General features: G+C 45.6%; 1 protein-coding gene across 1 annotated transcript in view; it reads right to left on the reverse strand.

Moving 5' to 3' along the window:
* The window catches only part of MBOAT4 (membrane bound ghrelin O-acyltransferase MBOAT4), a 151,443-nt gene extending 136,498 nt beyond the window's left edge, over positions 1–14,945 (reverse strand). Inside the window, exon 1 of the mRNA XM_078677867.1 lies at positions 14,768–14,945. Coding sequence (XP_078533993.1) covers positions 14,768–14,945 — 178 coding nt within the window. The remainder of the gene's footprint in view (positions 1–14,767) is intronic.
* Between the last annotated feature and the right edge of the window lie 12,391 nt (positions 14,946–27,336).

Raw genomic sequence — 27,336 nt, forward strand, 5'->3', positions numbered from 1 at the left:
ACGCTTGTATTATGAATTTGGCAGATATTGACTTACTTATGGGAAATATAGTCCCACAAGCAATATGGACCAAGATTCGTAGGCAGGATCATGCTGCAGCTTTAGGTGGTGATTGGGCTGCCATTACAGCTGCGGATGCAGGACAAGTAGGTGGTGCCAAACCAGATGTCTTGATTACGGAATTACCTGGAAGAATAATAGATTTGATGAAAACTTTGATGCATGCGGTGCGCGTCAATTGGGATAAGTTAGCGGCGTGTAAGCAAAAGACGGATGAAAGTGTCTCCGACTTCTTTACTCGTTTCGTGGAGACTTTCATCGACCATAGTGGGCAAGACATGAGTACTGAAGGTGGACAGCGATTATTCGTAGACAAATTTGTTTTTAATTTACTTCCGGAATTATCGCATAAATTAAAACAATCGGAGAGTTTGTGGGCTGTCTCTTCCACTGCTCAGATATTGGCTACTGCTCAAAGGTTCAAAAGGTTCAAAATAAGCTTTATTCGATATTCAAAAAGAAATATCATATAAGCATACATAGTTATAACTGTTATAAAAATAGACATAAAATTTCGGTTTAAAATCATCAATTACACAGTTAAAAAGTTTAAAATTCAGAGGTAAGAGAGGACAAAAGGCAATATTAAGAAACAGCATCAATGTCACACAGACCATTCTAAAGATCTTCTAAACTTAATCAATAGTTTTAAAAACTGTTCCATTGTGGATATCACATCTCTATCTTCAAGTTCTTGTAGACGCTCAAAAGCAATTTTGCAGGACCTGAGACCCCAACTCTTGAGTAGGGGTTTCAGTAGGGCTTTCCTCAGTGTCATGTAATATCTACAAAATAGAATGGTATGGATATTGGATTGTAATGACGTATCGTCACATGGGCAGGGACAAAGAATCCGAGTCCAATCGTTACATGTAGGGAATGTTACAAGTCGGAAGAAGGAACCCAGTCTAAATCTGGTAAGTAACATCCTCGAATAACATGAGAAATCCATAGAAAGATATAATTGTAGACCCTTATGGGATGTCACCCTTTGGTATGCCTGGATGTTTTTATATTGTTTTTGCTTATTCCATCTGATTGTTTCCAGGTGGGCCATTAGGGTCTTTCTTAGGAATTTCCTTGGGATATTTTCCAGTAAGAGAGGATCTGAGAACCACTCCGGACGCCCAATTTCCTGAAAAAAGTTCTCGACATAAGCCAACCATTTAGATTGATTCGCATGTTTGGCCCCCTCCAGTTTTAAAATGTCTAGTATCACTTCTCTATTCAGAGCAGTCTCGGGGGTGGTCCAGATTTTGTGCCAGAGAAGAAGAGGCTCAGTTTTTATTATGTCTGATATGTACGGGAGGTCCAATTCAATGTGCATCACATACACAGAGGTTGCTTTTGTGGTGGCCAAAAGGTACCTTACAAATTGATTTTCCACTGTTTGTATCAATGAAATGTTTTTGTCAATTCCCCAAAGGCCAGCCCCATAAGTGGCAGTTGAGACGCATTTTGCTTTGTATATAGTTATTAGTTGTTTTACCGGCCTGCCCCCTATTTTTCCCGCAAAATCTCGAACCCCGCCGATGGCTCGAATAAACGCGAGTTTCCTCTTCTCAACAGCCGGTTGCCACAAAACTTTTTTATGTAGGCAAATGCCCAAGTATGTGAAAGCCTCCACAGTCTCCAGTCTTTGGCCCTCGATGAAAACAGGGCATGGGATTTTTTTGTACTTTTTGTCACATAGCATTGTATGAGTTTTTCCTATGTTCACTTTCAGGCCCCTATCATTCATGAAGGCAGAAAATGCGGTAACAGCTTTTTGTAAGCCCTCTCTTGTCTGAGAGAGAATTGCCGCGTCATCTGCATATAGCAGAATTGGGATAGACTGGCCTCCTACTTTTGGGAAGTCACATTCGATGTTTTTAAGATGTTCGCATATGGCATTTATATAAAGCGAGAAAAGCAGGGGAGCTAAGATGCACCCCTGCCTGACCCCTCTACCAATGCCAAAGCGCGGCGAGCACTCTCCCTTCGGGCCAAATCTAACTCTGGCTCCGGCATCTCTATACAGGGCCTTGATAAAAAGGAGGATTGATGGATCTATCCCCAGTTGTTTTAGAATATCCCATAGTTGATCATGAAGGACGCAATCGAATGCTGAGGTTAGATCTATGTACGTTATGTACAGGCTTCGCTTCTTGATATCGACATATTTAGACATGATCAGGTGTAAGTTGAGGGTCTGTTCTATTGTTCCTCTGCCTGACCGGAAACCATATTGTAAGTTCGATAGTATATTCACTGCTCAATATTATGAGAATAGGGATAAAGAAGATAAGGAGAAAGCGGAGAAAAAGACTAAAGACTTGAAAACGAAGGTTCTTCTGCAACAGGCTTACCCCCCTCGTTCTGCTCAGCCCCAATATCAACAGCCGCCGCAGGATACTGGTGCTATGAGAAGTTCTATAATGCATTCTAAACTCCTTGGGGCACCTTTGTCTGGCTTAACAAATGTTTCTGTGGGATTCTCTGGCGCCCCAGTTTCAAATCCTATTTCTTGCCCTTTGCCCATTTCCATTGGTCCATACGATTTGGAAGCTCCACTCCTTTTAACAACAGGATGCGGAGAGAATTTATTGGGTTTGGACTTATTGAAACGTCTACATGCTACACTGTATTGTTCACCCTCTGGTGTGCACCTCACTTTGGGTGATAAACTGACTTCTCCGATGTATGTATCTAAAGAACAGCTACCACCCGAGTTGCGTTCACTTCCTGCTACACTTTGGGCTGTGGGTCCGAATGATGTTGGCTTATTGCAAATTCCACCATATGTGATTACTGTTAAAGACAATGTTAAGATGCCACGAGTTCCTCAATATAAAATATCTAGTGAGGGTGAGAGAGCTTTGTTGGCCATTGTTCATGATTTGGTTCAGAAGGGTGTGGTTGAAGAGACTAGAGGGAATGTTTGCAATAGCCCTGTTTTACCTATTCTCAAACGTACTGATCCCTCTCAGCCACCCGTGTACCGTTTTGTAATTGATCTTCGAGAGGTCAACAAAATTGTTGTCCCTCAGTTTCCTGTTGTGCCAGACATAACGGCCTTGCTTACTATGATTCCTTCTTCAGCGGTCTGGTTCTCGGTTATTGATCTTAAGAATGCTTTCTATAGCATTCCTATTGTTGAAGAAAGTAGGGATCTCTTTGGCTTCTCTCTTGGAGGCCGAAGCTTCCGCTTTAAGCGTGCACCTCAGGGCTATTGTGAAAGTCCTTCCATATATAGTCAAGCTTTAAAGTCCCAGCTTGACACCTTTTCTTTGCCCTCAGGTGCTACTCTTATCCAATATGTGGATGATTTATTGATCGCTGCTGATTCGGAAAACGTCTGTAAAAATGCAACTGTGTCGCTCTTACAACATTTGTCTGATTTACATCATAAAGTATCATCTTCCAAGTTACAATATTGTCGACAAGAAGTTACCTATTTAGGTCATCTCTTGTCGAAGGAGGGAAGGCGATTGACTCCAGAACGTATTCATGCAATTGCACGGATGCCTGTACCGTCCACACAAAGAGAAGTGCGTGCTTTCTTAGGCATTACCTCTTACTGTAGACAGTGGATTCCAAATTTTTCCCTACTTGCTAAACCTCTGTTGGCACTTACACTTAAAGATACGCCCCAACCTCTGCCTTGGACTGATGAATGTCAAAAGAGTTTTTCAGATTTACGTACTGCCTTGTGTTCTGCTCCTGTGTTGGGTACTCCAAATTACAGTAAACCTTTCACGCTCTATGTCCATGAAAGGGAAGGTTGCGCATTATCAGTACTGACGCAACAATTCGGCGACAAACAAAGGCTGTGTGCCTATTTTTCTGCAACATTAGATCCAGTAGCTAAGGCATTACCTAGTTGCCTTAGAGCAACAGCAGCAGCGGCAATTTCTATTCGTCAATCCACTGGACTAGTGTTAGATCATACTCTTAATGTTATGGTGCCACATGCAGTAGATACTCTTCTTAACAGGACGAAAACTCAGCACTTAACAAGTGCTTGCTTGTCTGGATATGAGTTGACACTTCTAGCTAGTCATATACACATAAAAAGATGTAATGTTCTGAATCCAGCAACATTGTTGCCTATTCTGGATACGAACCATGTACAAGATCAGCATGATTGTTTTCTTCGCACTGAGGAAGAAACGAAGGGTCGAATAGATCCGAAGGATACACCACTTGTTGACCCGGATGGGATCCTATGGGTAGATGGGTCTTGTTTCAAGCTTTCTAATGGCGAAACCACAGCTGCTTATGCAGTAACGACTTTGTACACCGTGGTAGAAACTGCACGCATTTCGCATAATTCAGCGCAAGCTGCAGAATTGATTGCGTTGACAAGAGCATGTGTGTTGGCAAAAGGGAAAAGAGTGACTGTCTATACTGACAGTCAGTATGCATTTGGCGTTGCCCATAGTTTTGGTCGTTTGTGGAGGGAAAGAGGATTCTTTACCTCCCACTGCACCAAGATACAGCATGGTCAGTTGGTAACTGACCTTCTTGAATCACTTGCTCTGCCTACTCAAATAGCGATTGTGAAGTGCAGTGCGCATAAAAAGATTACTGATGACGTGGGTCAAGGAAATGCATTTGCAGACGAGATAGCGAAGGAGACAGCGAGGAATGTTGAAAGTCGCATGTATGTTGCGGGCCCTGCTAGATGGGTCGCAGAAGCTGGTATGTGTGAAGACACAGTGGAAAGTGTGAAAGCGATTCAGAAGGAGGCCACTGAGAAAGAATTAAGTATGTGGAGAGAGAGTACGGGAATGTTGGATAGTATGGGATGTTGGACGGAATTGTCAGAACATCAACGATGGTTGCTACCAGATGCGTATGTACTGCCTGTAGTTACTATGGCCCATGGACCAGCCCATAAATGCAAGGGGTATATGTAAGCTTTTAGCTCCAGTATGGCAGAATGAGGGTATTCCTAAATGTGCAGAAAATGTGGTGAAACATTGCATTGTTTGTTTGATGCACAATCCAGGAAAGGGAACACCAACTCCAGCAGGTCACTTTGCACCCCCTACGTACCCATTTGAGGTACTGCAAATAGACTATATCCATATGGAACGCTTTAACAATCTTAAGTAAGTCCTGGTGGTGGTTTGTGCCTTTTCCAGATGGATAGAGGCCTACCCCCTAAAGGACAACCCTGCCTTGTCCACTGCAAAAATCCTTTTGAAAGAATTCTTCCCGAGATTTGGTTTGCCGCGCATTGTCTGGAGTGACAATGGAAGTGAATTTGTAGGTCAAATCATGCAAAAGGTGTGTGTGGGTCTAGGCATTAGACAGAAATTCCATGCGGCAAACCATCCTCAGTCAGCAGGTCTGGTAGAGTGCTATAATGGCACTCTCAAACTTAAGTTAGCAAAGATTCAGGCCAGCACGGGCCTTTCTTGGCCTGATGCCTTGCCTTTGGCACTCCTTTCAACTAGAACGACTGTTCATTCTCGTTTGGGGCTTAGCCCATACGAGATTGTGTTCAGACGCCCAGCTAATGTCTGGGGAGTCCCCAGACCCAAAAAGTACTCATATATTCCATACCCGCTGATGGTTGACTATTTGCATGATCTCACCACTAAATTGCATGTTATTCGTCAACAGGTCCAAAACGCTTTACCGGAGGCCTCCTCAGATCCCAGACACCCCATCCAGCCTGGGGACTGGGTGTGTCTGAAGAACTTCCAGAGGAAAAAGAACTTGGAACCTTGCTGGGGGCCGCCTAGACAAGTGTTACTCACAACTCGTACAGCTGTCAAGGTCTTGGGAAAGAAAAATTGGATCCACGGCGTGCATTGCAAAAGGGTACCATTGCCTTTACCTTATGACCAGTGGGTCCGAGAAGGTATCGGTGATAGTGAGTGCGAAAAGGTACCCAGCTTCGTACCGTTCAGCAGTGCACGCCTGGATTGGACTAGCTCAGAGAAGGAGGGCTATGACGTCTTAAGGAAGCTGTACCTATGCATCTGAGACTTAACTCTACAGATCCCGAACATTTATTCAAGGACCAAACAACGCCTGGAAAGAGACGATACAGTCTGAGAAAGAGATTGCCTAAAGACAATTAATTTTGGTTTCCTTTAATTCTGTTTATAAAGAAACGTTCCTTTTATTTCCTTTATCCATCAAGTTGCAGGGTCACGGTAGGAGTCTTGAGCTGTGACCTGAATAGTGACTAGGTCAACAGGACTTGCAGTGTCAGAGGACGGCTAACAATCACAGCCAAGTGATTAAGGAAGATTATCGTGAGCAACGCTTTTAGAGTTATGGATAGCACAGGGAAAGGAAGTGATATTAAAATGATGAAGAGAGCTCATTATAAGAAATTATTATTCGGTCGTTGTGGCGTAGCACTATGTGTTTTGGTGTGTTTATGTAGTTTATTAGCATGCATAGGATGGCTTATTCACGTCCAGCAGTTGGTACCTGTTCCCGCTTCTGCCCCTCTAAATCCCTCTACTACTGTTTCTCCGCATAAATTTTACTCACTCCCAGATCACGAGCAAATGAGAAGAATGGAATATCTTAATAATTCGTTCATTCAACTGTTACACCAGTATCAATTGACAGTAAATGTTACTGATTGTTGGGTCTGTGGTCTCATACCACATAATACACAAAGAGGGATGCTGTATCTAGTCCTCCCCTTTTTATACGAAGGTTCTGCTTGGGCCTATCTGGCTATGTTTTCCAATGCATACCAGAACTTACTTCGATACCCTTCTGGTGGATCCTATAATGGTGGAGTGGATTTCAGTCACAGTTCTTTGATAAAGGGTATTGTAACAATGGCAAAGATTGCTGACATTATCAAGATTCCCAAAGACGAGAAGAGAGCATACGATGGGTGAAATATAATTCGTTATACTCTCAGCCTCACCGACAAGCTTAAGCAACAGAGTTCTACACCGATTTGGGTACTACCCCAAAGAGGTCGTTTGTGCTTGCAAATAAATGGCCAGAATACCAAAACTAAGCAAGAGAGGAGCAATTGCTCCCATACTTATGTCTATACTCCTTCTACCCCCGCACCATTGGTGGCATCGCAAGGTACATATTTCATCTGTTATGACAAAGCTTATACATGGCTTCCCCCATACTTCTCGGGGACGTGTTATATAGCTTTTCTCCACCCTCCTACATACACTGCTCCTGCTGATTATCACAGAAAGAGAGTTCGTAGAGGAGTTGTAGATTCGGAAGATACAGCAGGGCAAGAAGGAGGGGATTTTCTGAAAGGGTTTCTTCCCTTTTGGGGTCCGATGGCCAATAGCAAAAATATCAGACAGTTGGTCCGCGTAGTTGATGCTACCATCAATGTGACTTCTGGAGCATTAAAGAATTTGACTGCTGAGCTTCAGGCGGATCGACTTATGACTTTACAGAATAGAATGGTTTTAGACATAGTCCTTGCAGATAAAGGAGGAGTCTGTAAACTGATTGGATCCAGTTGTTGCATTTATATTCCTGACAATGCCCCTACAGTATACCCATCCATCTCTAAGCTACATGTCATCTCTGAGTCTATTCACCAAGATACTGGAGATTGGTCTGTGATGGGATGGTTTTGGGGACTACTGTCCACTTGGGGATGGAAAGTGCTAACTTTCCTTGGAATGATTTTAGCACTCTTCTTTTCTTGTTGTCTCTGTGTACAGTGTGGTCCAGCCATCTGTGGACTTTGTGCCACGATCTGTGTCTCCAAACCAGTAGCACAGCAGACAGAACACATTAAGATGATGGTGCAACAACATCTCAATGACCTCATGACCATTGATATTGACTCAGACTAACATGGGTTCCTTTGTGCATTGCCTGAGTATGGCAAAAGGAGGGTCTGAGGTTACGTAGTTTTTGGCCCGCTTCGCTACAGCCGCCATTTTGTGTTTAGCCACCAATTTATGTTGCCTCACTCAGGCAACACGGCTAACGCGATAAAATGGTCTTTCTGCCTTTTTCAGCTGCTCCATGTTTTCCCCGTTAAAGAACAACCTTTGTCCTTGTGCACGATACTGATGTCAGGGTCTGGCCGAGTTCGCAAAGCTGTGTCTAATCCATGTCTTACTCCGCTGTTTGGGTCCCACCATTCTTCTCTACCTTATCTTATTTAACTGGCCTTCACTATTCTCTTCGTGTGTTCTCTTGTTACATAGCCCTTCTTTTGAAGCATTCTACACATGTTTTGCCACCTGCAAATTGAATTACGGGCTTCAGTGTTGATTAACCTGAAGGGAGAAGAACACACGGGGTCTGAAAGGAGGGTGTGTTTTAGACATTCGATAGCTTGTTTTCGAACTATTCCTATTTGTCAGCTTTGTGTATATTGGGAGTTGTCATTGTAAACTTGTGTTGTATAATAGACTGTGCGCCACGGATTGAAGTGGCAGTCTCTTGAGAACCTACCTGTGTGGTACTTCTTAGATAACTGTGCTTAGCTGCAGCTAATAAAACTACTTTTCTACGCCTAACAGAGTGTCTCGTGTCTCTGTCGGTCGAGGCAGGTGAACTCGGAGATCTTAGGCGTGCCCAGCGCCGCCTGGCCCATAAGGTCAGGTTCTCCAGCGGGCGGATAATGGGCTTGGCGGACAGGGTACTCTGTCACATTTGTGATGGAGTACCCTGTCGCAAAACTCTAAATAGGGCCCTAAGATCAGCACACAAGAGTATTTTAGTCTCAATGTGCTTATGTTGGCTCTTTGGGTGTGTTCTTCCACCTCCATTGGAATGGCTGAAGAACTTTGCACCAGAAATCAGTCAGCATACGGCCCAGAAGCACAGGTGAGCAGGTGCTGACAAAAACATTTTAAAATGGTTGCTACAGAAAAATAGGTTTGCTTTATTTTTTGTAGCTTATCAGATGCTTCTGTCAACACTCGCTCCCTAGTAAACAAGCATTGGCAATGCTAATATGTGTCATGTTCATTTGGCATGCCCAAGACCCATGCAAATGTCAAACCTATGACGGTTTATATTGCTATTGCATGTTACTCCCTCCACATGGAACACTTTTAAATTTGTGTGTGTGTTATATATTTTGAACTGTATACTTTGCTAAAACCCAAATGTTGTTTGCATTCTTAACACATCCTGCTCTCACCCACCCTTGTTGTTCTGCCTCTGAAACTTCTTTTCAGTAGTCTTTTGATTTCTTCCCAAGTACCAGCTAATGACAACATTGAAAAGGTAATGTCCTCTTCAGACTTCAAATCTCCTGGGGTAACTGAAAAGCTTCCAATAATAATTTTATTACATATTCCCCATTTCTAATAGAGGAGCCTGATGATCTCATAAATCCTATTTGTGACAATAACTGCCCAAAATCAAAGACCACACCAAAGCCATACTGACTATTTGTAAATATAGTCACTCTAAATTGACCAGCAAGCTCTTGCAAGTACAATTAATTCTGCCACTTGTGCAGAGGTAACACCTCAAAGCCAAGAGGCGTCTACCTGTCTTGAATTGTGCAGAGGGCAAAAGCAACTCTCAAAGTTCTTTCATTTTTTTTCTTAGACATGAGCCGTCCACAAAGATTACATAGTAGAGCTCATCAAGAGGTTAATCTTTAACGTCTGGTCTTGGGACATAAAGTCATAACGTCCAGGAAGCCATGCTCAACTTAATTTCAATCAATTTCACTTTCAGGCAAGGGTAACAATGTACCCGGATTGAGTGTTTGACATCTTTTCAAAACAACATTTTCAGGGCAAGTATTTGTAGCTCACATTTTGTAAGGCTGCTGTTTGTCAAATATTGAGTTTTAGTACGGGTGTGCAATATTTCCACTGAGTGAGGGACCATCACTGTAAGAAGGTGTCCAATCAATATGCCCTCACATCTCTCAATATTTTCACCAACTGCCGCAACCACGATAGGGCAGCTGGGCAGTCCTGCGGCAACAGGGTCACATGTAGTTGAAAAATATGCTACTGGTCTTTTTAAGAGTCCCCATTCAACTGAGTAATAACTAAGCGTGTGTAGCCCTTCCTCTCACTGCTATATATTGTGAACATTTTACTGTAATCAGGCATTCCTAGTGCCAGGGTGTGACAAAGACTTTCACTCAGCTCCAGGGAAGCTTTCAAGCAATCGTTGTCTCATGGAAGTGGATCAGGCACATCCAAGTGCTTCAGCCTCTGTAAAGACTAGGCCACTAGGGAAAAGTTTGGTATCCACTTTCTACAGAAGCCAACCATTCCCAAGATTATCCCGACTTCTCTCTGTGTTCTGGGTGGGTTCATCTTCAAAAATGTCTCCATTTTCTCCTGTGACATCTTTCTCATTTGCTTCTCAATGAGTTGTCCCAAATATAGGACTTGTTTTTGACAGTAATGTAATTTGCTCATGTACACCTTCTGTCCATTCTTAGCCAAATTATTTAACCCGTTGCACGCTGATGACGGAACCGCTCTGTCATCAGCTGAGGTGGCGCTGTGCTGATGACGGAGAGGTTCCGTCATGGCCCTGCCGCCGTGCCTGCGCTGGGCGTTCTACTGAGCGGGCGGGGCCATGACGGAACCGCTCCGTCATCAGCACAGCTCAACCGCGGCTGGGGACGGAGCGGTTCCGTCACCAGCATGCGGCCGCCGCGCGGCCGCCTCGCCCCCTTAGCACTGCGGCGGAATAGCCGCCGCAGTCAAGGGGTTAAACGACCAATTGTGCCATGTTTACAAGCTTCTTGCCTACTTCATTCCACAAGCAGGTCATTAATGTACTGCCCAAGATCTGAATTGCAAGGCATCTGCAGAGTCTCTAGATACTTTTTCAAGATCTGATTAAAGCTTGAATGACTCTCCGTATAACACTGTGGAACTCGGCACCATGCTTAACTGCATCTCTGAACACGAATAAGAACAGAGATTGCCAGTCCCAGTGCAAAAGAATAGAGAAAAAGGTCTGGGAGATCCACAACATTAAACCATTCAGCAATGCAGGGAATTTGAAATAGTATTGTTGCTACATTCGGTACTACAGGACAACAAGGGACAACCATGTTGTTAATTCTTCGAATCTCCTGTACAATTCTTTACTTGCCGTTGGGCTTCTGTAAACCCATAATAATCAGCGAATTGCAAGGACATCTGACAATTTCTTTCAAAATCCCTTGTTCTAACATGTTTTCAATAACTGGTGTTATTCCAACCACTATCTCTGGTGCTAGATTAAAAAGTGGTGCTCTCTGGAAAACTGCATTTGGTCTTTTTGTGATTCTGACTGGTTCTACATTAGTCTGTTGTCTTTCCTAGAAGAATCCCATACTTTTGATTTTACAGTATCTCTCAAATTGGGAGGTAAATCTTCTACCATTCTCATAGGATAGAATCCTACAACTGCTCCTAGCTGGAACCTTTTGGGAATTGAACATCTTCATCATGCATTTGAAATTCGTGACTATCCGGTGTACAGCAAATTGTGCAATTTAATTTGCACAAAAGATCACTTCCTAACAGATTTACAGGATTCAGATTGCATATCACGAACTGATGATGCCACCGGAGGCCCTATGATACAAACGTTTTACCTCATTTCTGTATGTATTGTTTATGTAACAATTGGTTTTTTTAATTTAATTTTTTTAATTTATTTAATGCTGAGATAGCAACATTACATATAAAAGAAAACGTATTGCGTATTGCATAGCCATGACAATAATGCACCCTTCTAATAGCCATACACAGACTTTCAGCCCACATCCTGAGGGCCGGGCGGCGTGCACCTGATGGTAATATTGGTTCACACAGTGACTATAACAGCATCGGCTATCATCAAATGTTGAAATCACAACTTTTTTATTATGAAAACATTAAACAAACTAGAGGTGCCCGCCCCTGAATTGCATCCAAGCATGCCCGTGTGGTCCAACCTCCGACCAGTCACTTAATACTCAATGAACCTAGTGAAGTGTCTGCCAGCTCAGCCGCGAGCCGCACGGGGAAAGTGTTCATACTATTGAAGGATCATCCCCACGGGACGTCGATTCCACCGCCCCTTCCTGAAGGGAGCCCCCAGTCCTGCCCACCTCCTCATCAGCGGCAGTCACCCCCTGTTGCCGTATGTAGTCAAGGTATAATCCCCAAAAATTCTTGGGCCTACTTTTTGGTGGCAGGAGTTCACTGTAAGTCTCCGATTGTGTACAACAGTATGTCAGGTCCCTAATCCACTGCGCCACCGTGGGGAGGGGATCCCGCATCCAACTCATAGCAAGCCTCCTTTTTGCCATCAGCATCCCCATGTCCACTAACCTACGCTGAGCCTTGGGAAGCGTTTTGGAATAACCATACAGCGCAAGCCGGGGAAGGGGTAATCTCAACCTCAAGGACCCTACTTATTTCCTCAAACACCGCCCCCCCAATAGTGCTGTACCCCGGAGCATTCCTAGGCCAAGTGTATGAACCCAGCATCCTGCAGACCACATCTATCACATGCAGCATTATCACGCAGTCCAAACCTGTGCAGCCGTTCCGGGGTGTGATAAACCCTGTTAATATACTTGAAGTGCACTAACCTATGCCTACAATTCAGGGAAACAGACCTAGTGTTGGAGCAGCAATAGCGCCACATGTTTTCAGTGATATCTGTACCTAAGTAGCGCTGCCCGGCTAGACGAGCCTTGCTGTACTCAGTCTTTCGTTCTGCCATGGCCGACTTATACAGTGTGGAGAGCATTTTCCTCGGAACTTCCGTTTTGATAACATGCGAAAGCTCCAGGAGCTCTGGGAGTTCTTGTAAGTCCTCCCCCAACTGTTCCCACCAGGCCTCTCTGGTTCTGTGAAATTGGAAGCACTGCAGGCCTGTAGGCCATGCATCCTGAGTAGTCACGTATGATAGTGTTTTAAGAGTACCGTCCGTGTTGATACCCAGGGTCTTCAACACCATAACCACTCCTTTGTCCCTACATGGGGCCAACCACATTATCCACTCTATGGGCATTAGTGGTGAATACAAAAGCGCACTAGCGTGATATTGTAGCAGCGCATGCCAAGCATGTCGTGGCGAATTTAGTGAGTCAAGTAGGCCAGTGCGACGATCCGCCGGCTCAAACACCACCGCCGGTAACAGCAGTGGGGCAACAAATAGTTTCCCCAGCTTAATGAATGGCGCATGCTCCCTATCATGTATCCAACAGTGCAGGTGCGACCCTTGTGCCACACGGTAATATAATTCAAAATCGGGGACCCCAGGCCTCCGAGCTGGTACGGCAGGACTAGAATTTTCCATTGCACCCTTGTCTGTTTGCCAGCCCAAACAAGTTTAATCATTAGGGACGTGAGTCGGGTAAAAAAGCACTTCGGGAGTACCATTGGTACATTCATGAATAAAAACAGCAATCTGGGTAATACCACCATCTTCATTATCGATATTCTTCCAAGCAGGGAACGAGGCAGGCCAATCCATATTTCTACGTTATCCTCCAGACAGGACATAGCTGTTCCGTAATTCTCACGGAACACCGCCTCCGAATCAGTGTGAAGTCGGATACCTAAATACCGTACCGATTCGGTGGTCCACCTCAATGGGTATTCCATCTCAAACCGCTCCGTGGCGGAGGTGAGGGGGAACGCAATAGATTTGTCCCAATTGACCGTTAGGCCGGACAGCACACCAAATCATACAACTTCGCGCAGCAGCGGCGACAAATTCGTCGTCGGCTCTCTAACATATAGCAGGGTATCATCTGCATAAGTCATAATGACCAATTGGTAAGAAGGGAAATGAAGGCCCCGGTGGGAGTGATACTCCCGCATTGCACAGGCCAACGGCTCAGCAACCAGAGCGTACATCGCGGGGGACAAAGGGCAGCCCTGTCGGGTGCCCCTACGAATCTCAATGGGTTCAGTGACTAGGCTACCAATCTTAATACGTGCGATCGGGTCATTATACAGCACCGATACTATCTGCAGAAACACTGCGCCTAGCCCGAGTCTCGTCAGCACAGCCCACATAAAAGGCCATTCCACACAGTCGAAGGCCTTCTCCATATCTAAAAATACCGCAATCGCCCTTGTATCCGGCCTCGTATGCTGAATAGCCCCAAATACCGTTTGGAGGTTGTAAGTGATATTTCTGCCCGTCACGAATCCCGCCTGTTCCGGAGCAACCAGCTCCGGGGTCAGCAAAGCCAGCCTGGTCTCAAGGACTTTGGCAAATATTTTTGTGTCCACATTGAGAAGTGAAAGTGGACTGTAGGAGCCACATTCCTCTGGGGGGCTTATCTGTCTTTGGTATGGTAACTATTAAGGCTTTCCTCATCGTTCTCGGCATTTGTCCCGTTTCACTCAACTCTGCAAATAAGGCAGAGAGGTGCGGCAGCTGTAACTCCTGAAAGGTCTTGTAAAAGCCTACTGTTAGACCATCCGCACCTGGCACCCTACCCGCCGCCATCCCGCCTAGGGCTTCCCGGATTTCATCGAGCTCTATCGGCTGCATTAAAAATTTGTGCTGCACATTCGTTAAAAACGGTAGCTCGATATGCTCCAAATAACCTAGGATCTCCTCGTCGCTTCCCATCGCGATGCATATAAATTGGAGTAGTACTCCCTAAATCTCAGGGCGATCTCTCCTTCTTCAGTGAGAGTATCTCCCTCCTTTGACCTGATAGCCGTAATTGCTATTCTCCTCCTCTGCTGTTTAACCATGTTGGCCAAAACCTTCCCTGGCCTTTGCACTTCACCATACGCCCTAGCTGTGGCGTATTTACCCAGATGCTTGACCTCAGCGTCTGCTTCCTCCTGATACTCTGCAAGTAGCCCCTTCATTTCCTCCCGGGTGTCATCTGAGTCTCCTGTTAACAGGCCACGTTCGCACTCTGCCAGACGCCGCTCCAGCAGAGATAGCCGCCGGCGGATAGCGCGGAGAATCCCTGAATGTTTACTCATGGCAACGCCCCTAATGTATACCTTAAACGCCTCCCACACTGTTAGGAAACTATCCACTGAGCCTATATTAACCTCAAAGAACGTCTCTGTCGCGTCATGTAATTCCTCATGGAAAACAGGGTCCTGCAGTGAGTACGGCGGGAACCTCCACATAAACGGGGGAAGGACCTTCTGCGGCAACGACATGCACAACAATACAGGGGAGTGGTCCGAAAGAGTGCGGGGGAGCACCTGACAACCGCGGACCTGTGAGATCAGAGCCGACGACACCAACCAGTGATCTATTCTTGTGTGAATATTATAAAAAGCCGAATAATGAGTGTAACCCCCGAGCGTAGGGTGAAGGGTCCGCCAAACATCAGGTAGGTCTTCGCTAATAAGAATCCTATCCAGTTCCCCAGCCGCCTTTGATTGTCGTCTATCTGGGCCACACGGTCGGTCTATGTCCGGGCGCCGTGCCATGTTGAAGTCCCCTCCCCACAAGACAGTCGGGCCGGTAAGCCCACGAGCTATCTCCGCTAGATTTTTATAGAACTCGGGGCAATCGTAATTAGGACCGTACACATTCACAACCAACATGTCAACATCTCTTCCTTTCAACTGTGAGATAACATATCTACCTTCCGGGTCAGCTATCAGCTTCATTAGAGTATAATTCGTTTTTGGGTTAACCCAGGTTAACAACCCTCGCACATGGGTCGTAAAACCAGCAGCATTGATCTGACCCCGCAGTCCCCTTGCCTGCAGTCTAGGGCTGCTCTCTGGTAAATGTGTCTCCTGAATCAAGGCTATGTCTACCTGATGGCGTGTCAAATAATTCAACACTTTCCGCAGCTTACGATGATCATTCAAGCCGCGCACATTCCACGTCAAAGCATTCAGACCACACACCGCTTGCTTCTTAGTAGTCTCATCTATCATATCATGCATAACTAGCTAATCATGTCAAGTCCCGCATTAGGCGGGCAATCGCTTGTAGACAAGTATACAACATTTAATGGCTGACACCTCTGGACAATAAACCTTAAACTCCCCAACCTTGCAAACCCCACCTGACCCACTCACTGCAGACCACCCCCAACTAGGTCGCGAAAAAATAGTCCCTGTGGCGAACCCTCCTCCAACCCTCCACCCCCCCCTAAATAAAAGGAAAAAAATAAAGAGCAATGCAAGGTATTACCACGTGTGGGCGGAGGTGGCTTTGGACCATACTTGAATAAATCAAATGCAGTCACAGTACTTGACTCTCTTCCCAGTCACACCAGCCGACCACTGTGTGTCCCTCGAACCTTGACTGCATCAGCAGAGATCATGATGCATATCGACCCTCAATCCTGCTCATCCAGGCCGCCACCTGATGCTTCATCAAGAAGGTCTCGCTCCGGGGTGTTCCTTCGCTCTTTAGTCCAATCTTTAAGAGCCTTTTGCAAGGCTCTCGGATCAGAGAAGATATGCGATTGTCCGAGTCTGTTTACTTTCAGCTTGGCCGGATAGAGTATTGCGTAGTCGATTCCTTGGTCACGCAATTGCGTTTCAGTGGTACAAAGTGTTTCCTCGCCTCCTGCACTTTAGCCGTAAAATCGGGATATAAGGAGATGGTGGAGCCTTCGTACGTCAGTGTCTGCTCCTCTCTGGCGACACGCAGGGCAGCATCCCTATCTCTATATTTTAGGAGCTTAGCAATTATCGGCCTTGGGGACGCTCCCGGCTTCGGACGTGGGGCCAGCGCCCGGTGCGCCCGCTCTACGATGAACATATTGGAAAAGGTCTCCTCACCCAGCATAGCCACCAGCATGCGCTCGATAAAGAGCTCCATCTTCCAGGTTGAAGTCGACTCCGGCAGGCCCAGTATGTGCACATTGCAGCGACGAGAGCGGGCCTCCAAATCTTCAGTTTTATCTTGTAGCAGTTGCATCACCCTGCCCAACTGCTTATGTTCAGTGTCTATGGTGGTTTGCGCTTCCTCCACCTCTGTGATCCTCCTCTCGGACATGTCCAGCCTCTCAGCATGTTTGTCTAATCCCTCCCCCATTCTGTCCATCCTGTACGTCAGATCATCCATCTTCACGCCCAGAGAGGTGATACCATCCTGTAGCCCTTTCTCCATAGATTTCAACATACTTCGTATGTCTTTGGTCTTGGTCCGTTGGCGTGGGGGGACCTCTCTCATCCCCTGAACCCCTGTCTTGAGACTTGGCACGTGATTGGGTGAAGGGGAGCTTGGACTGGTTACGTTCTGACTTCCCCATCCTGCTAGCCAATGTGAACTAGTGGTGTATCCACTGGCAGCGGACGCCCTAAACAACCAGGAGCCGCTAACAGCGCACAAGCCTCCTCCGCAGCGCCGGCACCTCCAATAAGCGGACAGTGTCCCGAAAAAGTCAGGGCAAGGTAGCAATAGTCGTACACTAATGCAGAGCAAAGACTGCCGCCAGGTCACACCTTAGATGGTATTCCAGGTCAGGAGTCAGAGGGGAGCCCAACCCCTCCCATCCGCTTCATGTTTTTGCTCCACTGCAATCCCAACAACCAGTGGCCGCCGCCGACACCTCACACCTCTCTGTTGTGCTGGGAAGCGCCTGGCCTCACTAGATCCACGATGGGGCGATCAATTGACCACGCCAATCACTGGCATTGGGGGGGCACGGCGCATCGCGCTGTATATCTTCACCCTGTCCGCCGGCTTCAGTGCCCCTCAGTCCTCAACAGCGCTTGGCCTGTGTTGGCAGCCACCTATAAAGTGTCCAAATCCTCACCAGAAATGTAGGTGCAGCCGGGCCCTGGCGCATGTATACGGTCCAATACTCCTTAAGGTGTGTTCCATATGGACTCACGCACACACAGCCACTCCCTCGGCGATGGTCCCCGAAGTGCGCCCCGAACTTCTCTTCGGGGGGGGGGTGGGCGCAGGGCAATGCCCTCCAGTCTAGGAGAGGGCGCACCGTCGTCTGCCCGCTTGCAGGGTCTCACAGGCGCCCCCTCGATAGGTTACAGCAGGGTGGGGGGGACTGTAGCACGTCCCACCAGCACCCAGGAGTAGTAGCGACCTTGAGGGCAAACAATCACCGCACCACAGCCAGGGAGGATCGGTGGACGCCGCCGACCCAAAATCGCTGCAGAACCACAGCCGCCGCCTGACCAGACAGCGCCGCGGCGTCACTGCCGCACGTAGAGCGACGTCGCAGAAGTAGCGAATCACTCTAGGCTGGAGTCTCACAGGCCTGAGCACCGCCGGCCATCCCCTCGCCGCAGCCCTCAAAAAGAGGACAAAGGCAGGTCACGCGGCAGGTCAGCGGGTGTCGGACCTTGCCACCATCAATCCCCGCGACCAATAGGTAACAGTGGCCGTCCGAGGAGCTCAGGATCGTTCAGGATGGTATGTCGGCTTGGCGGAGCTCGGGAGTCAAGCCACCATCTTAGACTCGAGCAAGCTCCGCCCCCCCTTTATGTAACATTTGTATGAGCTGTTGTGCTTCCGTTTTTTACATCACTGGGATGTGACCTCAGCAAGAAATGAGTTCTAGCCCACACGGACTCTCACTTAGAGGTGTTTTCTTAATAATATATAAGCTTATATAGAGAGCTCTGTCAAACTAACTAGCATTAGCGTCCTTTTATTCTGTTTTCTGCCATCACCTTGCCAGGCTAACTCTCACATTGTACATTGCAGGTTGACAAGCAAAACTCAAAGTCAGTGCTAAAAACCTTTTCATTAGCATGTAGAGAGTGTGCAGTCACTTTGCGCCAAAACTACTTTAGGAGTGGAATCAAGGAGCTAGATCCTTGGTCCTGAAGAAAAGCCATGGGGTATGACTTGAAACATGTAGACCTATAGAAAGGAAGGAGCATTGTAACCTATAGTTTCTACTTTCATCCCCACTTTTTAATCATGCCACCTGGAGGATGGATTAAAGCATCACTTACCTACCAGGCAGGATTTTTTCACCTTTTACCATACACAAAAACCCTCCTACTCCTATTGTTCCTCATCATTAAGAGCATACCATTCAGTGCTTCTGCGTATCCTGCAGATCGTAGTATGTCCCGTTCTGCAGTGGAACGGGATGAACCCTATGATGAAGCATGCCACCAAGGGGTAATCCTGGTGGGTGAGGATTATATAAGAAAGCCTAGTGCTTTCTCTCTGCCTTGCAGGTGGTTAGCACACATAGAATGGACATGCTCCTTTTTTTCTGAAGGTATACTCCAAATACCTGCAAGTCAAGATTGTGCCCACCACACCTGCGTGTAAAGTGATTCCCAAGTTCGAGAGGATAATGGCTACTCATGGTTTGGTAAAGGAGGTAAGAACCACACTGGGTCATCTTTCAAAGATCAAGAGATAGTGGATTACTCCCAGTCTCTCAGCATCGAGCATAGGAAGATATCTCCCCAGTGGTCATAGGCCACTGGTGAAGTTGTACACCTCATGCCAACTATCTCAAAGTGATTAGAATACTCCAGGTCAGTGGTCAGAACTGAATAGGACATCCACTTGTTTCTGCAAGAGCATTGACAGCATACACGCCAACATTTTAGACAAGCACAGCAGGAGATTTAAAATAAATAATCAGGAGACTATATTTCCCCCATTGACTTGTATCCCATCCTGATGTCTCAGATTTATGTTGTACCATTGGCCTATTTTTACAAACCACCCTGTCTAGATCTACTTAGATCCTATAGACTACCAGGAAAGTAAATGGACAGTTTGTATAGGCCTCCACCGAGTGAGACTCTGGGTATCCCTACCAGAAATAGATTTGTTGCACTGGAAGTATGGATAGTTGTGATTATGACTTGTATCACCTAGTCAGACTCCACTCTTTGTAAATCAGGTAGATGATAAAAGAAGATACCCCGGAAACTATCCTATAGGACAAAATATCATAGATCCTAGAGTAAAGAGGCCAGAAGTACAATTGAGAAATTTAGTCCCGAATCAAGCAAAGGAAAACATGACAAAAATAGGTGAAAATGAGCTCATCCTCCTTACATGGAATATAGCTGGATATAACAATAAAAGGGATAATAATGAATGGTATGAGGAATTGATAAACTCATATATGTTTGCAGGAAACATGGGAGGTAGACATTATACATTTAAATGGCTATTGATCCTTCCATACCCCAGCTCTACCATCAATAAGGGGTAAAGCAAAGGGGGGCATCCTAACATTGATTTCAAATAGCATTGTATTGAAAATACTGTCTTTCTGGAATAACTCCCCTTACTCCCACATATTAGTTGCAAAGGGACATAACAAAACAGACTTAATGTGAATAAATTTTTATAATAATAACGTTATGAATCCAGCCTCTATGGTAGAGGAACTTGGGAGAATTATGAAGGACCTGATGTATAACCACCCTAAAACCATATTAATTCTCTGGGCAGGTGAATGTAAAACAAATAGATGCCCTAGAGTTGAGCCCTGATTATGCGGGGTAATGGACCATAGTAGAGAGGCAATTAGCCATTGTAGTCATGTAGGTTCTGGTACTGCCCTAAACAAATTACTGGTATCTTGGCAGCTTGAAATCAGAAATGAATTAAACTTATGTACCGATGAGCTGGGTCCTACTATTTATAGGGCAGGGACATGTTTCTCTATCGACTATATAATCTCCTCTGATACTCTCAGTGGTATCTAAAAAAACAAAAACAAAGGTCAAGATGACAGTTCTTAGTGACCATGCACTAATGGCCAATAGATTCCCATGGGGAGTGTATAACAAAAATATTTATAAACACGCCCCAAAACCAATTCTATAAAGTAAGAATGGGTACACTCTATGATGAGCCAAAGTCGAGGTAAATGCCTTACTTAATGAGATTGTATTGAACAATAAAAATGAGGTATTGTTATGTTTAGACCCCCTAGCAAATGAACAACAGGTAATCAAAGCATTTGGAAAGGTCCTGGAATGAACGCAACTCCATTTAACGGTTCCCACCCCAAAAAAGTTCTCCGCCTTAAATAGGTGGTTTGATAAGAACTGCACTCTAGCTGTGGCTAATCTTAAAAAAGCACTAAAAACGAAACCAAGAAATAGAAATCTAATTAGTGGCTGCAGGACGGCATACAAGCTAGCCAGAATAAAAAGTGGGCTCAAGGCAGAAGCGTGGGAGAATTTAATGCAAGCATCAATTACCGGGGATAGTAAAGGATTTTAGAAGGTAGTTAACTCCCCCTTCCTGCAGGAGGAGGGGGTACATCACTAGACTTGTATGTAGACAAAGAATCCTGGGTAACTTATTTTCAGACAATCTTCCAAAAGAGGGGAAAGTCGAGTCCGGGAGTCGATAATCCAGACCAAGGGGAAATACCCACGCTGACTTTTGGAATTAAAGAAATAGAACTCACTCTTTCCCAGTCCTCTGCCATTAAGGCAGCTGGACCAGAATGGGTCCCAGTAGATCTTTTTCTTCCTAATAGAATCATGTGACAAGTGTACTTGATGCAATTAGTAAAACAGGTTCCCTACCCTCATGGAAGCAATCCGTGATAATTCTGGTATATAAGAAGGGGGGTGGTTGGAACCCAGCTAACTATCACCCTATCTCTCTAATAGACAGCTCAGTAAAATTAATGGGCAGACTTCTGCTCAACCGATTGAAAGAATGGGCAGAAGATAAAAACATCTTAGCTGAAGTCCAATATGGCTTCTGAAAGAGCAGGGGGACACTTGATCAGTGCCTAAATTTAACCCTAATAGCGTCTAAATATGCAACAGCAAAGGAAGGCCAATTCCACATGGCCTTCATGGATCTTTCAATGGCTTTTGACTGTGTGGCACATAACAAATGATGGTCCATTATGGAGGCCTTGGGAGTTGACATAGGGATACTTTTATTTATTAGACAACTATATGCCCAGGCAGTAGCGATGGTACACTTTGGGAAGCAGGGGGGTGCACTAAACCTTTTAAAATTGAGAAAGGAGTAAGGCAGAGGTATGCCCATGCCCCATTTCTTTTTTCTCTGCATACAAATAAATTAAATAAGGTTATGGTTGAGAAAAGAAAGGACGTTCCTCATATCACTTCTACACTCCTTCCAATTCTGCTATATGGTATTCATGGCTAGAACACAGATGGCCCTACAAAGTTGTAAAACGACATATTCGGCCTTTCTGTCACATTTAGATCTACCAGTGAATACAACAAAGACCATGGGTCGGACAGTCGGTGGAGATAAGAAAAGACTAAGGAAGATCCACATAGAGGGCAAAACCATAGTACGTGTGGGAAAGTGTGCTTATTTAGGCATTCTATTTGATTCTAAAGGTGATTTGTCATATAGGGCGATTCTCATTACAAAAAGCATAGGCGCTCTTTGCAAAAAATGTGAGCAGTAAACCAATTGAGGAAATGATTCGAGTGTATTTAGCAAAAATGATCTATATAGACTATGAGGCTGCAATATGGGGAACCACACAAGTAGAAGAGTTACAAATTATTGAAAAAGAAATTTGCTGAAAGGCTATTGACAAGTTCAGGTACCTGCAAAAACTTTAATGTTCATAAGGAATCAGGATTGTCTTACATTAGTGATACAATCAAAATGGCCCTGCTACTGCTGTGGCTATCAATTTGGAAAAGGGATACGGTCCAACTTAATAAGCACATTATAAGAGATGTCATGAACCTTGATCATGTCGCAACTATCCCCTGGTTAACTTATGTCAGACAGACCTGTATCTCTATGGGCCTGAAGGATCTGTATGATAATCCAAACAGCTGCAAATCATATCCTAAATTAAGACTGAAAGAGCTCTTTTTAGCGAAAAGTGAACAGATAAGATGGGAAAGGAAGAAAACAAGTCAAGTCAAGTCAAGTCAAGTCAAAGAATTTATATAGCGCGCTACATACCCAGAGGGTCTCAAGGCGCTTGAAGAAGGGTGGGGAATTACTTGTCGAATATCCAGGTTTTAAGTTGCTTTCTGAATGCTAGGTGGTTCTGAGTGAGGCGAAGGTGAATGGGAAGTGAGTTCCAGGTTTTAGCCGCCAGGTAGGAGAAGGATCTTCCTCCCATGGTGGTTTTGTTAATGCGGGGTACAGCGGCAAGGGCTTGGTTGGAAGAGCGTAGCTGGCGGGAGGGGGTGTAGAAGGAAAGTCGTGTGTTGAGGCCTTCGGGTCCAAGTTCGTAAAGAGCTTTGTGTGCGTGGGTTAGGAGGCGGAATGTTATCCTCTTATTGACGGGGAGCCAGTGGAGGTCTTTCAGGTGACCAGAAATGTGGTGTTTACGTGGGATGTCTAGTATGAGTCTGGCTGCTGCGTTCTGGATGCGTTGGAGTTTTTTCTGAAGTTTTGCGGTGGTACCTGCGTATAGGGTGTTTCCGTAGTCCAGGCGGCTTGTAACCAGTGCGTGGGTGACCGTTTTTCTAGTTTCGGTGGGGATCCAGCGAAAAGTTTTTTTGAGCAAAAAGCACATTACTTATCAGGCTCTAACTCCTGTGCTACGTTGTCAATTTTCTTATCTTTCTTTTGTTGTGAATTCTCAGCACCGTTATTTACTGACAAGATTTAGATTGAATTACATTCCCTTAATGTTCGGTTTCCCGGAAGACACATACTCACTAAACCACCTAGCTGTATGTCCTAGTGATGCCTTATCCAAACAAACAATCTCCCATATTTTGTTTTTCTGAGCCTTATATGTGACAGAGTGGAAAAGGTTTATTGTGCTGCCATTGCGTAAGCTCATACTTAACCGCATGCGCGCTAGCGGGTTTTCCCGCTGCGCGCTGAGATTTTGAAAATCACGCGTTACGTGAGAAATTCAGCTCGTCATGCGCGTAGCGCAGGTAACGCCCATGACGAGCTGGCTTTGTCATGCGCGTCGAAGGGGTTAAGCACTTTCAGTTCTTTTGCAATTAGAAACATCATTTGTATGTTTTATGAATGCGACCTTTTTACAAGCTGTCCTAAAAACCAGGACGATTGCCAATATAATGTTATCTTGATTTCACATTATTGGATAGAGATGGATTGAGATGGATTTAATTGTGTGTGATTCAAACGGTGAGATAAGTTTATTTATACCTTGCTGCTACGTAACATTTAAGTGATTAAATATTGCTGAATATATGTTATCAGACTATAACCTAGAGCAATTGATGCCATTTAACTCAAGAGCATAATATTTTATAAGCATTTGTATAATATTGTAAGATTTTAACGAAAGGACGATTTACTTGATATAAAGATGCCTTTTTTAAATATTTGTTTTTAGTAGTGTGTCAGCTGAATGAAATTAAATTCTATGTACTTTTATGCATTCTTTTAAATGCGAAATAAAGTAATGATTGATTGGCTTGTATTGAAGAAGACACATTTTCAGGCGGGAAATAGCCAAAATAAAGCCATTTTTGGCTTCAGAAATCGTGAGTCTCTCGCCTGAATCGGTTCTATTGGCATGTATGTGACAGATAACCCATATGGCTATGAGCTAGGCCCAAGCCCTGTTTGCATGAGCTGAGTGGAGGCAGATGTTATTGCATGTCAACGTTTCAAACCTGGAAAATGGAAGACTTTGGAAAAAGTCATGGGACTGTATCCTCCCCACAGACTAATATGAAAGCAGAGGCAATTTCAGTCGGCTCCTGCTCAGATAAAAGATGAACACACACTACACTGAAGGTCAAAACAGAATGCCGCAGTAAGCAGGTGTCGTAGAGCGAAAGTGAGTGTGTCGGCTGCCCATGGGAGACCTTTGTTGACCACAAACCACGAGAACATACAGCCATACAATTTCAGAGAGGAACCTGCTCCATCCCAAAGATCTATACATATACCGCAATTCTGTGGAACAATTAGTTTAACCATGATGAATTGTGTGCTTTCTAAATAAACAGGGCTTCTTGCACATTGCTGTGACAGCTTCAGATAGTTACCAGAATTAGGCCCTGATTTTGAGTTGCTGGTTAAATTCCAACCAATGAGTAAACTGCTGTTTACGCATGGGTCAGAATTACGAGTTTAATTTAATGCATCTGCTAATTATCAGATGGGTTGAATACCTCAACAACCGTTACATTTTGTCAGATCAAACCTGCTGAAATATAACGGGGAAAAGCATACAGTATTTACAGTATCATGCGGATTTTAATTAGTTAAATCCCAAAATCCACATGTTATTCACCAGAAACATATAATAGGGGCTATTTATCGCACCTGATAAATAGCAAACCTTTTGGTATCGTTATTTACCAGGTGCGATAAATAGCACCTATACTTGTAATCAGGCCATTAGTGTTTACTTGGCTTTGTTTGTCCCAGCGACCACCCACAGCCCTGCCAAGTACCACACATCAAGGGTTAGCATAACACATTTTAGTGCTGGTATCCACATCATCGCACTAAAATGCATTAGTCACACATTCACCAAACTCCTTGACACAATCGGAATGATAAAGCACTCCACTGTGCATTAATATTTATTAATAAAAAGCAGACTTTGCAAGCTTTCACACTTTCTGTGGACTGCCACTCTGCCTGCCTCAATCAATTTACAAATTAGTCTTCCGGCCTGGGGGCCCACTTGCTGCTATGGTGAAGAGCTTTCATTGTGCACTGCGATGCGCCAAAAACAAACGTCTGCTCAAGTGGCCACTCTAGGGGACACACTGCAGGAAAGTGGGTTTCTGTTGCAGTAACCCCCCCACTCTTTGCCAGACTATTGATGCACTTTTACTTGGTGTACCCTGGGTCCCTGCCAATCAGGTTCCCAGGGCCTGTGTTCTTTCCGCAAAACAAACCCAATTGGCATCTCTGGTCACAGGTCAGCCCCTGGTAAATGGTACCACAGGTACCCAGTGCACTGTGACCAGAGAAGGTCCCTAAGGGCTGCAACACTTATTGTGTCACCCTTAGAGGTCCTGTACCACTACACTCACACACTGCCTTTGCAGGCTGCGTTTTTTTGGTGCAGAACAAAGTGAAGAGTCGACATGGCACACATCTCTGTGTGCCATGCCTACAATCCACTGCCTTGGCATAGATCAGTCACCCCTCTAGTTGGGTGCACTATACCAGTGGTGAGGGTACAGGTGCATGAGCCCTGTACCCCTACAGTGTCTAAGTCCATTCTTAGACATTGTAAGTGCAGTGCTGCCATTAAGAGTATATGGTGGTGGGAGTTTGTCATTATGTACTCCACAGCACCATAATGGCTACACTGAAAACTGAGAAGTTTGGTATCAAACTTCTCAGCACATTAAACCCACACTGATGCCAGTGTGGGATTTTATAAAAAGTGCACACAGAGGGCATCTCAGAGATGCTCCCTGAAAACTAACCCGCCTCTAGTGTGGCTGCTTAGGCTGCAGTCAACAGGCATGTTTCTGGACACCTGGGTCGAGAGCCTGCTGCTCTTGGGGGCCTGAAACAATGCACATCCCGGGACGAGGTGTCAAGTCTCCTCCCTCAAGATTAGCAGCGTTCACGAAGGGGCAGCTTCAAAGGCATGCCGCCTTTGTGAGCTTCCCCAGACCACTTGCTGCTTTCAGCAACTGGTCCCCACTGGTTCTGCCCCCCACATTGGGCGGGCGAACCGGTGGGAAAAACAAGTGAGGAAGAGAGGTGTACCCACCTCTGCCAACTCCACCCCCCAGGTGGGGGAGGCGAGGTGAAGCACAATTCCGAGTCCCCGCCATCTTGAAGATGGGGGGACCCAACCAACCAGGGATAGGCTTGTGCCCCCCTACCACTGGAGGGTGGCACAATAGGGGGTGTACCCACCCCAGGGAAGGGACCCATTGGTCCCTGCCCTCTACCTACCTGTAACGCCCCTATATCTTGTATTTAAGGGGCACCCTGAACGTTGCTTCCTCAGATCCAGAAAACGACAAGAAGAAAAGACGAAGAAGGACCGAACAGCCGTGCATCCATCTAACAAGAGAACGACGCCCACTGACTTGGTCCCAGCCCTACAGGCCGGTCTCCCCTTGAACCTGCTCCTGAGAAATCCCGGTGTGTCCTGCAGCCAGCAACCTTGAAAACCCCAGAGGGCCTGCCTGCCTTCTCTTCCAAAGACTGCTTCTCCCATGAATACCAGATTTTTTCAAACAACAACCTCTGGCAGCACCCTGAAACCGCGAATCCAACCCACTCTGCACCCGCCGAACTCGGCCCGAGCCTGAGTGGAAAAACACCACAAGAAGGTCACCCCGGTGATCTTGACCCGAGATCCGGTGACCCCTGACCTTCCTGAAGCCTCCAGGCGACGCCTGCAGTCTAAACCCAGAAGGCCACCCTAACCATGACCAGGAGCTGGTAAGGAGATCCAACCCCAACAGGCACTTCTGCACCCGATGCCCCACGGCCTTGTGTGCCCAAACCAACGGTGCCTAACCAACCCTTAACTTCCCAACTTACCTCTCAAAG

Source organism: Lissotriton helveticus, chromosome 2_1 (genome assembly GCF_964261635.1).
Source record: "Lissotriton helveticus chromosome 2_1, aLisHel1.1, whole genome shotgun sequence".
NCBI lineage: Eukaryota > Metazoa > Chordata > Amphibia > Caudata > Salamandridae > Lissotriton > Lissotriton helveticus.